Below are 13077 nucleotides of genomic sequence, written 5' to 3' on the forward strand. Positions count from 1 at the left end.
GACCATCCAAATCTGTTATGGTCAATCTGAGATTGTGTCCTTTCTTATTTCCGTCTTGAATTGCAGCAAGTACACCCATGAAGCCTTCTTTGTTCTTTCCTTCGTCAAAGTTTACTGTAAAGGTTCGACCAGATGTAATTTGACTTCTAACTTCACGATACTTTTCATATGAATATCTTGTTCTTTCCATGGGAGCATGTGCGTCTTCACCTTTTCCTTTTTTCCTTCTCAAAGGATGCAATTGTTCGTCATGTTTCCAATAGAATCTGGCAAAGCCGTCGTGTCCTTCAACTTGAGGTTCACTAACATCGAAAGGCATGTCCATAAGACGTTCTTCTTCTAACCTCTCTAGTCTGTTTGGATAATTGGCACGTGCTGTTTCCAAATCCATTTCGTAGCGAAGACCAGACAATTTGTCATAGACTTTTATGGGTCTTCCTTCCTATATTTAAAATTCTTCGAAACTCTCCAACCATATCTTTGTAACTCTGCTTTTATTCTAGCAGACTTTCTGTCCATTCTATATGGGGGCATTTTTATAAAAATAATTTTTTTTCTTTACTTTACATAACCGCCTGCTGCCATAAGTCTTTGACGCCAACCCATACCAGCTAATGAAGGTTGACTTGGTTTAGTTTGGAAACTAAACTTTGGTTTTGGTTTATCTTCAGTTTTTGGTTTTTCTTCTTCTATCGGTTTTTCGTCACTTTTCGGTTCCTCTGACTTTACTTCACTTGCAGGAACAGTTGTGTCGTCAACATCTTCATAAATATCATATGCCATTTGTTTTTGTTTTCCTTTCAACTTTTTGTGTTTGTTGTAAAGTTTAGAATATTTCGACTCTAAGTCAATGAGATGTTCTATAATGAACTGTTGGTCAGTGAAGTAAACTTTTCCATCTGTTGTCTCGAAAGCTCCTTCAGATTTCAATATTTTATTTGTGAGAGTCTGTTTCTTTTTTGAGATACTAGCCGTTCCATTTCTATGAAAAGTGACTTTATAGTTAGGGTTTGTATTTCCAGACCTGGCACTTTCTATTATTGAATTTTTCTCTTCATCTGTAAGTTCTTTGACAGGTTTTGACAAAGGTTCTGAACTTTTTGTTTGTGGTGTCAAATCTACCGTTTCAACTTCTTCGGTCATTTCATCTCAGTAAAAAATTTTAGTTTGGTTTGTTTTCAACTGGTTGTTGAGGTTTTTGAAGTCGGTCTAAAACTTCTTGAGGTATAGGAAGAACTTTACAAACACGTGGTTTAAATGCTGGAAGCCGACAAATCCATCTTGAACTCATTTGTCTCAATGCTGCATTGTTCATTTCATCTCAATAAAAAACCTTACATTCTCCAAGTTTGAGGCGGTTGAGGTTGGTTATTGTTTACCCACTGTTGTGCATGGTTATATCCTCTGTTAAAGAATCTTTCACCTTGGTCCATATAATTTCCTGCTTGGTTATAGTATTCATTTGCTTTGTTATAATAATTTCCTGCTTGTCTTCCTACATTGTCCATCCATCCTTGAACTTTTCCTCTTGTTTCAGGATTTGGAATAAGATTTGTTGCATCTCGTGCTACATCCCAACCTTTCTGTACAGTTTGTATAATAGGTTGTGCTTTCTCTTTAAGTATACCTAATGTACTCAAAATCTTCCTTCCAACTCCAAATGCACCTCTGGCTATTGTTCCCACTGCGGGTAAAAATCTAGATGCGACTCCTGCTAATGCGCCAAATAAACCCATTTCTTACAGGGTAAAAAATGACGAATCCAAACAAGGACCCCTATGTTTCTAAGGCAACAAAAAAAGCACTCATGATAAAAATCTTTAGTTCAAAACCAAATGCTTGGTTTATGGATATCTTGGAAAACATTCCGAGAGTTAGAACAGATGGACCACCATACTGGTTAATATTTGTTGGTCAAAACACAAGATACTGTGAAGCCATACCATTATGGTCCAAAAATATTTTAGATATCGTAGCAGCTTTGACAATATTCGTTGACAAATACCATCCAACAAAACTGACATCTGACTGTGAAAGTTCTTTCAAATCAGATGATGTAAAAAACTATCTGCGTTCAAAAAATGTAAACCAATATTTCATTGTCGACCAAAACCATTCTGCTCTTGGTGTCATTGACGGTTGTATAAAAATGTTAAGAGACTTAAACCAACCACAAGGTGGTGAAGCAAATGAAATGTCATATGACGACAAGTATAGACACTTCTCCATGGCAAAGATGAGACAAGTTTTAAATATTTACAATAACCGTAAACAAAAAGGTTTGGGAAACCACTCCCCCGAAGAAATGAAAAACAACCCTGACTTAGAGAAAGACTATATATTTAATAATTTAGTCAAAAGAGACAAACAAGAAAGAATGCCGGGCTTCAAACTTCAGAAAGGTGACAAAGTAAAAATAGAAATACCCAAACGCGACCCATATGAAAATACTATTGACTATGACAACAATGGGAACCCGACAGGTACTCACATTCGTGTTCGTAAAAATAGAAGAAAGTATACAAGAGAATATTATGAAGTTTTAGGCAAACATGGCAAAATGTACACACTGCAAGCAGAAGATAAAAATACTATTGTCAGACCTCGTTTCAAACTTGTCAAAGTTCAAGGTGGTATACTTTCAAAACAGTTCCTAACAAATATAAGACAACTCCAGCCGAATATGCTAAAGAAGTTGAAAATGACGACTAAGCAATTCTATACCATGCGTAAACTGTCATGTAAGGTGGCATGTATTCTTTACTTTGTCCCGTTGTATGTGTATATCCTGTAACGAAATGTGTATGGATTCCTTCTCCCTGCGTGTCATCCCAGTAACAATTTATAGCAAACTTAACGTCGTCTTTAACATCATATCCTTTACCTTTTTTCATTCCTGACCAATCCCAATATCTATGCTTATGCCAACCTGATTGAGATGTAGTTAATCTTATGTAATGACTGTGTGCAGGTAAATTTTCACCCGAAATCGTTTTACTTCCACCTGTTTCCTTTGAAGAGTTTGCACAATACAAAAACCTGTCGACTATTTGTTCCCATGCACCAACACTAAACATTACTTGAGGACCTTTTGCATCCATAGATGTATAAATAGAACCTACTGGGTTCATTAAATCAAACATATGAGATATTATAGGATTGTCTCTTTTGAACTTAAAATATAGTGCAGCTATTTCAGGTTTCTTCTGGTTTGTGTCAGAATATTTTTTATAATATAATCTTATGTTTTCAGGGTAGGTAAAATCTTGACTATAATATTTATTTCTGTCATCTGTATAATAATATACTATTCTCGTTTTTTCTATTGTATTATATCTTTTATATCTATAATATTCTAAATATAATGTTTGCTTTTTTGGGTCTACATGTGGTGTTCTGTCGTCATCTCCATAGTCATAATAATATGGTGCTGGAGCTGGGTCAGGCAATGTCATATCTGCCATTTCATAAACTCTTAAATATTTCTTTTGTTCGTCTCCATATAAGTTTAAGTAGCAGTTGTTGTCTAATGGAACTTTAACTTGTGTACCATTATTCTTTTTATAGCTTACATACATTTCATTGTTATTTTTCGGAATGAGTTTATGCCGTGTACCATTTTTTAAGGACTGTACCAACTGCCATCTAAAATATTTATTTTCTTCATTGACAGAAAAGTCACCAACAATAGTTTCAATATTTTTTGTTCCTATCAAACTTTGGTATATTTCATTGACATATGTTTTATCTGCTTTCTTTTCAAGGCTAACGTTTAAGTCTGTTATTTCAGAAGATGTATGTGTATGTCCAACGTCACTTTTCCCGTTTAAGGTTTCTTGTAAGTTTGTAATATTTGCAATGGTATGTGTATGAGTCTTATTTGCTTTTGTCTCTAATGTTTCTTGTAAGTTTGTAATATTTGCAATGGTATGTGTATGAGTCTTATTTGCTTTTGTCTCTAATGTTTCTTGTAAGTTTGTAATATTTGCAATGGTATGTGTATGTCCAACGTCACTTTTCCTGTTTAAGGTTTCTTGTAAGTTTGTAATATTTGCAATGGTATGTGTATGAGTCTTATTTGCTTTTGTCTCTAATGTTTCCTTAAGACTTGGTATTTGGTTAATATAATGTATATGAGTCTTTTTAGAATATTCGTTTTCAGCTCTTGTCACTTCACTTGACATTTTATTGTCAACATATGTTTTGTCTGCTAGTTCAGGATGAGTATGTTCTTTTGTTGCATAAGCATTGTTAGCTCTTTCTTCTTCTTTTGCTATTGCATCGTCTACATATTCTTTGTCAGCTTTGTTGTCAACATCTGCTTTCAAAAGAAGTTCATTTATAGGTTTCTCGTTTAAAGTTCCTTTTGTTGGATTTATACAGACAGTATTGTTTTTATTGTCTTGAAACAGAAACTCATCTGTCATAGGGTTTATTGTCAGTTTTAGGTTTCCTTCTTTCAATGACTCAGATATCTTAGAATAGTTTGAAAAGTTTGTTGTGTTCTTATTTAGAGCTTGCATAATGAGTTGTCGGTTGTGTTGTATTTCTCTCATAGACGCTGTTTCATTTGACATTTTTATTATAGATAAAATATGCTTCCAATAGAAAAAGAAAATTCAAGAGTTGCTACAACTAAACCATTAGATGAACTTTTTACTAATGTCGGTCAAAAGTTTGAGACAGATACCGTAAAGCATGAAGGCTATCGTTTTGACTACCCATTAAGATGGTTAAGAGACCCATCTGTTACTAAATCTATTGGCTTTCGAAGAATAAAATTTGTGTCTGTAGAAGATAAAAGTTTTCCATTTATTGTAAGGTTTCATATAGATTATATATCTGAAGGGAAACGAAAAATGTGGGAAGAAATTGAGCTAATACAAGTTGACCTTTCATCTTCTCTACAGACTGCGTTAAAAAATATAGAAGATAAAATAAATTCATGTTATGCAAAATATGCTGATGAATATGCAAATACCGATAGCACACTTTATGTGAGAATTGTATATGACAAACAAAATTCACAAGTGTCATTTCAAATCTACGAAAACAATCCAAATAAAGACGAACAAATATATACAGAATTCACTGCAATGTCATGGTATTATTTGCAAAGAATGTTAAATCAGAAAGTCGAACTTCCTTTAGCAAATATTTACAGTCGATATGCAAGAGATGAACCATATTTATTTAAAGATGTTTTCGACCAAGATGCTATTATTGTTCATGCTTCATTTTCTGGTGCGCAAAACTCTTTCTTATGCTTGGCAAATGACTTTTACGAAAAACCTACAAAGTTATATGAACCGCCGAGTGGAAGTATTTCAGACTTTCAAGTATGGTTTACTACAGATGGAAGAAAAAGAATAATTCCATTATACCATGCGTTTTACTTAGAACTTAGTTTCATATACAACTACTATCGAACGGTAAAAATATAATTTTTTAATACGGTTGAGGTGTTGGATTTGGTTGCAAACTAGACTGTGGTGCAGGTTCAGGTTGTTGTATAACAGGGGCTTGTTCTTCTGGTTCAGGGTCTTTAGGTATAATACCAACGAACTGACCTACTCTTTTACCAATATTTTTGACACCGTTCCAAATTCCTCTTCCGACAGATTTTATTCCATTCCATATACCTCTTCCAACTCTTCTGAAGAAGTTTCCAATACTACTGAAGAAACCCATTTTACTACGTGTAAAAATCTAATGTCCACCTAGTCTCTTACGTTTCCTGTTGAGTTCCATAGCATTCTTTAACTGGAGCTCATACATTCTGTTTCTCCTCTGGTAGAAAACATATTCTGGGTCAACTCCTGTGTTCGCGTCATCTGCATAAAGTTGTTTATATCCCACTTCAGGGTTTGTATAAAACTCTTTCCATCTCATATTTGCATACCATGGTGGCAAACCTAACGCAGCGTCATTTGACATGGCAGTTTGCATTTGTACATCTGTTGGCACTTGACCATAGTTTGCCATTGCAGTTTGTATTCTAACTTCATTTGGAATATTCTCTGGGTTTGGTTGTCCAGGTTGCTGTGCATTCGCTAAGTTCTGTGCGTCCATTTAATATTAGATAAAAATATCTCTTACGAGTACATATACTGAACATTTGCAGGCATTGGTTCATCTTCATATTCTCTGTACTTTTCTGCCACGTCAAATAAATAAATGACACAATGGAAAAAACCTAAAACAAGTAGTCCTATTTCAAACCACATTTACTTACTAATAAAATTTCTTTATTGTGACACTTTCTCCAGTTTATGGGACCTCTCTCATACTCTATCTTGTCATATCTAAACTCATAGTCGTTTATATCTTCTAGCCATTTCATGACACTTTCTAAACCACTTTTATCGGATGTAAAGTAAAAGCATGGATGGTTATGTATAACGTCTAAAGTTTCTAAAGAGTCTCTCAAAGTCCAGTCTACTTGGTATTGAAAATCCCATGTGTTATAGAACGGCGGGTCCACTATAAAGAAAACATTTTCCTTGTCTTTATATTTTTCATACAACTCTGTCCAATGACATCTCACAAACTCTATACCCTCAATATATTTTTCTATGTCCTCTTTGAAAACATTTGTATAGTTAAGATATAAAACTTTTGACATAAGTGTCTCAATGTCATGAACTCTTATAGAACCACTATATAATAGTCTAGCAGATATACTATCCCAGTCTATATATTCTGCTTTTTCAAAACCTCTCTCACAATATTTTTCTTATCTAATGGTATACGTTCCATCTTACCTATAGGTATCTTTTCTTTTAACTCTTTCAATATATTGTTTGTGTCTGGAATATGTTTGAGACGGTCCATATAGTTGTCGAAGTCATTGCATATAATCTTTGAGTCTGGGAATATTGTATGGCACAAATGGGATATATAGAAACTTCCACCGAACAAATCTACAAATGTTAGACCATTCGGTAGTTTCTTAAGTTCTCTCAATATAATATCTTTACATTTACTCTTATTTCCAAAAAATGGTAACGGAGGTTTTGTAAAATTCATTTATATATAATAATAAAAATGTTTTTACCCGAAAAGTGACAGAAAAGTGACAAAACATGAAAACATATATATTTTGTGAAAGGTGACACATTATATAATGTTTTCGACCCAGAAGAAGGCTTCTTCCCAGAAGCAATGGAGGAGGAAGAAGAGGAGGAGGAAATACAAGACTCTATCCAAGAAGAGTCCTCCGAATTCACACCAGAAGACTAACAATTTTCCGAATAAAAACTTCATTTATACTAAACATCTTCGGGGCTAGAGGGCGCAACGCGGCTGGAAGCCCCACTACCTTTTTTTTTAAATAAAGTATTTTCTTTACACACACATTGTATATCATAGTTTTTTTTTGGTTTCGCAAAACATCCAAAAACAAATATGCTATAAAAGTGACAATTTTAGCAAAACGAAACCCTGACATATTCATAATGTTTCACCCTTTCAAAAATATAATCCTCCTCCTCTCAAATAAACGTACATACGGGTGGCCTCTTTTTTCAAAAAATTAAAATTTGAAATTTTGGGCTCAAATATTAGAGATTTTTTCAACCTTCAACAATATATGTTGTCTATATCAGACCTCCTTTCTTTTTGATACTTAACATTGTTCCTAAATCTTAGCCGTTAAGGCTGTTCTGAAAATATTTTTTTTTCGAAAAAATTCGAAAAAAATTCTTAAAATTCAAAAATCCCTTAATTCCTGAGGATTTTGGAAAAAAGTTTTACATGAACATGTGTATATTATATGAAGTATATTGATAAGGTAAAAATCAAATTTTATTGCATATTCATCGAGAAAATAAACTAACGAATCCCTCAAAATTGAGAGGGTAATCCTCCTCCTCTTAAATAAACGTACATACGGGTGCACCCTTAAAGACACTATGATGACACCAGGCAAATCTTCCAAGACACCTATCGTCGGGAATCTAACAACCCTACTATTGTTTCTAAAAAGTTTTCTCATCACAATGGTGATTGTGCTTATATCGCGTAATTTTTTCCCCTTTAGCAGAAATTCAATTTGAAACCAGATTCAGTATATTACACTTTCACAAATGACATACAATGCCTACGCCGATAATTAATCCGCAATTTATTTGGAAATCCATTGAGGAAATTCTTTGTGCAAGTTCATTTGTTAAAACATGAATTATGGTTTGAATTAGATAATTTATATTTAATGTATAATATATTTGAATACCGATACAAATTTGGCTATATTTTAATTTTTTTCGATTTTAAATTTTTATATTTGATATATTCTTAATTACCATTATACTACAATTAGTAGAACAATTAATATTTTCATGTTTAAAACACTTTCAAAAAAATGCAAATATTTTCTTTTTAGAAGGAAAATTTGTTTAAAGTTTGTTTAAGGGTGCACCCGTATGTACGTTTATTTAAGAGGAGGAGGATTACCCTCTCAATTTTGAGGGATTCGTTAGTTTATTTTCTCGATGAATATGCAATAAAATTTGATTTTTACCTTATCAATATACTTCATATAATATACACATGTTCATGTAAAAACTTTTTTCCAAAATCCTCAGGAATTAAGGGATTTTTGAATTTTAAGAATTTTTTTCGAATTTTTTCGAAAAAAAAATATTTTCAGAACAGCCTTAACGGCTAAGATTTAGGAACAATGTTAAGTATCAAAAAGAAAGGAGGTCTGATATAGACAACATATATTGTTGAAGGTTGAAAAAATCTCTAATATTTGAGCCCAAAATTTCAAATTTTAATTTTTTGAAAAAAGAGGCCACCCGTATGTACGTTTATTTGAGAGGAGGAGGATTATATTTTTGAAAGGGTGAAACATTATGAATATGTTAATTATATAATAATATGTATTATTATAAAAAAGAAAAAATAAAGCACGTTAAGGGTGGCTTCCGACCAAATTGTCACTTTTTGGTCCAAGTTGGAAAAATGCAAATTCGCAAGGTCTGAAGGTCCCGAAAACCAAAAAAATGCACAAAGTCTATAATTGATTTATTTTGTGTATAGATTCGTATACCACCTCTTATTCATTCTCATTCTGGCTAGTTTTAGAATTAAAGTTCCGAATTAAACTAATGCAAAGAAACATTCAATCGCAATTCGTCATGCTTGATTTTACAGATGCACAAAGTCCTGTTGATCTTCATCTTTACTGCATATTTTCAGATTTTTCAAAAAATATTTAAAAAGATATTCTGAGTCCAATTTCCTTTCAGAATATGATACTTAAAGAGACTTACTTTTAAAAGGCTTTGTAATTTATACTACACGATAAATTTTATAAATTTTTACAAAAATTTTTATCGAATTCCACACTTATTGAATAATTATTGTACGATACATTGTCTTTGCTGGTAGACACACAAAAATACTCGTTCTTCTTTTCTTGTGAGCTTATATACAAAATCTGCTCTTACGAAATCTGAATTGAGATCGTTGAAATAATACCATATTGAATTTGTTTTTTTCATGTATATGGTAAAATGATCTTCCGGATTTGAAATAACGGCGACCAAATCATAATAAAATTCCGGATGTTCGTCAAAACGTAAAGGTAAATAAAATTGATTAGTATTAACTACGTTTGCGAATAAAATTGGAGGAAAATTATCGATTTGGGTTTCAACTTTACCATCACATACTTCAATTTCGATTTGAGCGGGATTTATATAGAATAAACCTTTTAGCATACTATTTATATCTATATTATTGACTGGAAATTGACTTAATTTATCAACAAATAGTGAAAGAGCTTCAATTGGATTTTCCAAAGGTACAAAACCTTCATCCTCTTTTGGTTGGTAATGAGTATCTGAAATAAGGGTGTCTAAGATATGTACAGCTGATGAAATTTGATCGGTTGGACGATGAATGCAATTTGCGAATATTTGAGCCAGTTGTAAATTTTGGTTTGGATGATCTGGAGTTGAATAGTTTTCTTGTATCATTGATAATATGTTTGTGTACTCAATCTTTAAGAATTCATTAAATGTGAATAATTGTATAATAACATTTAAAAAGCAATTTCTGCATAAATTATCGAGTCCAGGATTAAGGATGGGCACTCATAGGCTCCTGACAGCATAAAAATGTTATTATCTCACAATATAAAAGGAATCATAGGAATCTACAACTATATCTATATTGTTGGAAGACTTCTTAATGTATCATGCATATAAGTTATATCAATAACTCCATTATGTTATATGATTGTAATCATATTTTCGTTTCATGTTCAAAAACATTAAAATCATACTAACTATATGAGTATTATATTTAGGAAGCTGATATATAGATATGATAAAATGCTAGGTTTTGTGATTAAGAATATATACTTATCTTTTAGAAAATAATACTTTTATAAAAAATTATATCTTATATAATCTAAAAATTTTGGACAATAGTTAGTATACCTAAGTCGTGTACTGAGGCACTGCGTTCCTCCGTACGCAATACTTGTGAATTTGACACTTTACAAAACCGTTAACGTATATTTTACAACACAAACGACAACACCAACTTAACCTTAAATATTTATAAAGCCACTAACGACTTCACTAACGAATTCACTAATGTTTTCACTAACGACTTCACTACTGTAAAAAATAAACGTTCTCACTTACAAAAGTATTGCAACTCTTCCCATTGCTGTGCTTCACACAATAGTTCATATTCTTCAGTATCGCTGCTGTCGCTCCAATCGTCAGAGTCAAAGTCACTGTCAAAATAAATGTTAGTAAGTTTTGACAAAGCTAATGAAACACGCTTACCGTTTGTATCGTATGCTTGTATAAACTTTCCATTCTTCATTCCTTCATAAACGCTCAAACTAACTTTACTCTTTCTCCCTCGTATCTGATAGAATGTATTTTCACGAGGAACGAAGAACAAATTCTTGAACTCATGACCGTTGTAGTTTGTTATCTCAATAGTTTTCGTCATTTATATAAAAATAAACTTAAAAATAAACTTAAAAATTAATGATATCACCACCCTCACACGTATGAAAACATAGCACAAAAATAGATTTAGGTGAAGTGGTGAGATCTCACCTCTTTTTTCACCTCTTTTTTCACCCTGTTGAATTCATTGCTTTATAACTCTCTTCCTTGGTTTCTTTTTAGTTGCTTTCTTCACGTCTGTCTCCAACTTGACTGTCTTTCTTCTTCGGCCGTAATGATACCAGTTACTTCCACCAGTCAATGGGTCAAATGGTCTTTCGTAAGGGTTTCCATACATTCCATAGGGACCATACGGAAGAACTACTGGTGGAGAAGAAACATTTTCTTTAGTTCCATCGACTCTATTTAAATGCATTGTTTCACCTTTCATCTGGTCATTAAAGTCTTTTGCGTGTTTTGCAAACTCATCGTCCTTTCCTAAAGCATTTTCTGACTCAGTCGCAACCAAATTGGATGCTTTATTTATGAGCCCTATTTTATTTAATCTTAACTTCTTTGCAACCCAGCCTCCAATCTTCCTTTATTTGCATCTAATGTCTTTGAAACTCTTCCTCCACTCATTTTATTTACTGCATCATAAGCTCCAAGTGCTTTTGCTCCAAATGCTAATGCTTTTGTTCCCATTGCGCCTAAAGCTGCCCAAGCTACCATTTACACCATATTAAAATCATCTCTCTTCAATATTATCTCATAAAAGTTCTCGTTACTGGAGAAAGTCAATGAAACATAAACATTCTCACGGCTTCGCCCTCACCGCTTTGCGGTCTATCTAACTTCTTTCTTATATCATCTATTCGCTTCAAAATGTCTGAACAATTGCTAACATCTTCTACAACAGTTATTTCATCATGAATGACCTTCAAGAACAAGCTCATTTAATATGCAATTAAAATCATCTCAATAATGAGTCCATCCTTTCCATCTTTAGGTAGCACAACATCTTTCATTGAAGAAGGTTCGACAAGTCTTATGTTAAACTTACTGACAAAGTTTGTTATACTATAATGCTTCGGCGGCGAATACATGTAGTTTGAAAGACATAATATAGATTCTTCAGCAAATTCACTTATACTGGATTTTATAACAATGTTCTCACGAGACCAAATACCACCAATTGACAATCTTGTAAGCAATCCTGCTGAACCTTCTACTGTAAACGTCGATGGTAACATTCCACGAAGGTCATCTATTGACATCGTTGAGTCACTGTATTTAAATATTTTCTTAAAGCAATCGTCATTATCTAACCATGCAATAGCTTTGAAGTTTTCATTCGAATATACATCTGCTTCATTAAATGTAAAACCTGACTTCTTTGCAGAGATGACTTTAAAATCTATTGAGTTTGTTTCAAAATTATATGCTATGGTAACTTCTGAAGGTAATGGGTGTCCTTCTGCAGTCAGTTGTTCTCTCACTACCGTTTGAAGCTTTGTGTTAAAAACTTTCATGTCATCTCCTGTATCTAAGTTCACATACACAGCAACAGGGAAACTATCTTGCTTCTTTGTTTCATCATTATACTCAAAACATTAAAGTTCTTCAATAATATTGTTCTTCCTGCTGGAATACTTCGAACCTGTCTGATTTCAATAGCTTTCTCACCTCCTACATACTCTACCCAGTGTCTTGGATATTCATAAGTATACTGACTTTCTTGAATTTTGGTTGGTTTCATCATAACGTGTTCATAGTATATCTTTATACTCTTGTCAGTTAGACTCGGTGCTATGTTCTGAATATTTCTGACTTGCATTTTTAATGGAGATAAAATGAAGCATTTAATACATGACGTAGATGAAGACATGAATGAAACTACAGACAAACTTAACTCTTCTCTCATTCTTCCTTTCAGTAAGACTATGAGTTCTGTTCAAATGGTGTGTATTTCTATTGTGGAAAGATGGGTTCAGGTAAGACATTTAACCTCATTCGTCATATACTCATAACAGAGCGTTTAGGAAACGACTCTTACTATGACCAAATCATTATATCAGCAACTTCAGACTCTATGGACTCAACAGCGAAAACATTTATGTCAAAGTTCAAGCCTCTGTCGTTAAAGTTCCAGACAGTG

At 33.0% G+C, this 13077-nt stretch overlaps 6 protein-coding genes across 6 annotated transcripts, besides 3 other annotated features; all 6 read right to left on the reverse strand.

Annotated features, from left to right (window-relative positions):
• Window positions 1-11149: part of a mobile genetic element that runs on past the window's edge.
• TVAGG3_0242980 (phage tail repeat-like family) lies at window positions 559-1143 on the reverse strand (the record flags this gene model as incomplete). Its single annotated transcript, XM_051227756.1, has 1 exon — window positions 559-1143. The coding sequence occupies one exon, from the start codon at window positions 1141-1143 to the stop codon at window positions 559-561; it is 585 nt and encodes a 194-aa protein (XP_051112742.1).
• TVAGG3_0242990 (uncharacterized protein) lies at window positions 1163-1315 on the reverse strand (the record flags this gene model as incomplete). Its single annotated transcript, XM_051227757.1, has 1 exon — window positions 1163-1315. One exon carries the CDS (start codon window positions 1313-1315, stop codon window positions 1163-1165), a length of 153 nt encoding a protein of 50 aa, XP_051112743.1.
• TVAGG3_0243000 (uncharacterized protein) lies at window positions 1335-1736 on the reverse strand (the record flags this gene model as incomplete). The annotated part of the gene is made up of 1 exon (XM_051227758.1): window positions 1335-1736. One exon carries the CDS (start codon window positions 1734-1736, stop codon window positions 1335-1337), a length of 402 nt encoding a protein of 133 aa, XP_051112744.1.
• Window positions 5710-6072, reverse strand: TVAGG3_0243010 (uncharacterized protein; the record flags this gene model as incomplete). The annotated part of the gene is made up of 1 exon (XM_051227759.1): window positions 5710-6072. The coding sequence occupies one exon, from the start codon at window positions 6070-6072 to the stop codon at window positions 5710-5712; it is 363 nt and encodes a 120-aa protein (XP_051112745.1).
• Window positions 10440-10653: a terminal%2Cinverted (terminal inverted repeat of Maverick transposon ID:TVAGG3_0243020).
• Window positions 10440-13077: part of a mobile genetic element that runs on past the window's edge.
• Window positions 10654-10980, reverse strand: TVAGG3_0243030 (uncharacterized protein; the record flags this gene model as incomplete). The annotated part of the gene is made up of 1 exon (XM_001294049.1): window positions 10654-10980. The coding sequence occupies one exon, from the start codon at window positions 10978-10980 to the stop codon at window positions 10654-10656; it is 327 nt and encodes a 108-aa protein (XP_001294050.1).
• TVAGG3_0243040 (uncharacterized protein) lies at window positions 11876-12457 on the reverse strand (the record flags this gene model as incomplete). The annotated part of the gene is made up of 1 exon (XM_051227760.1): window positions 11876-12457. A coding segment is annotated over one exon (582 nt), but the record flags the coding sequence as incomplete, so codon positions are not given.

Source organism: Trichomonas vaginalis, chromosome IV (genome assembly GCF_026262505.1).
Source record: "Trichomonas vaginalis G3 chromosome IV, whole genome shotgun sequence".
In the NCBI taxonomy this organism is placed as follows: domain Eukaryota; phylum Parabasalia; order Trichomonadida; family Trichomonadidae; genus Trichomonas; species Trichomonas vaginalis.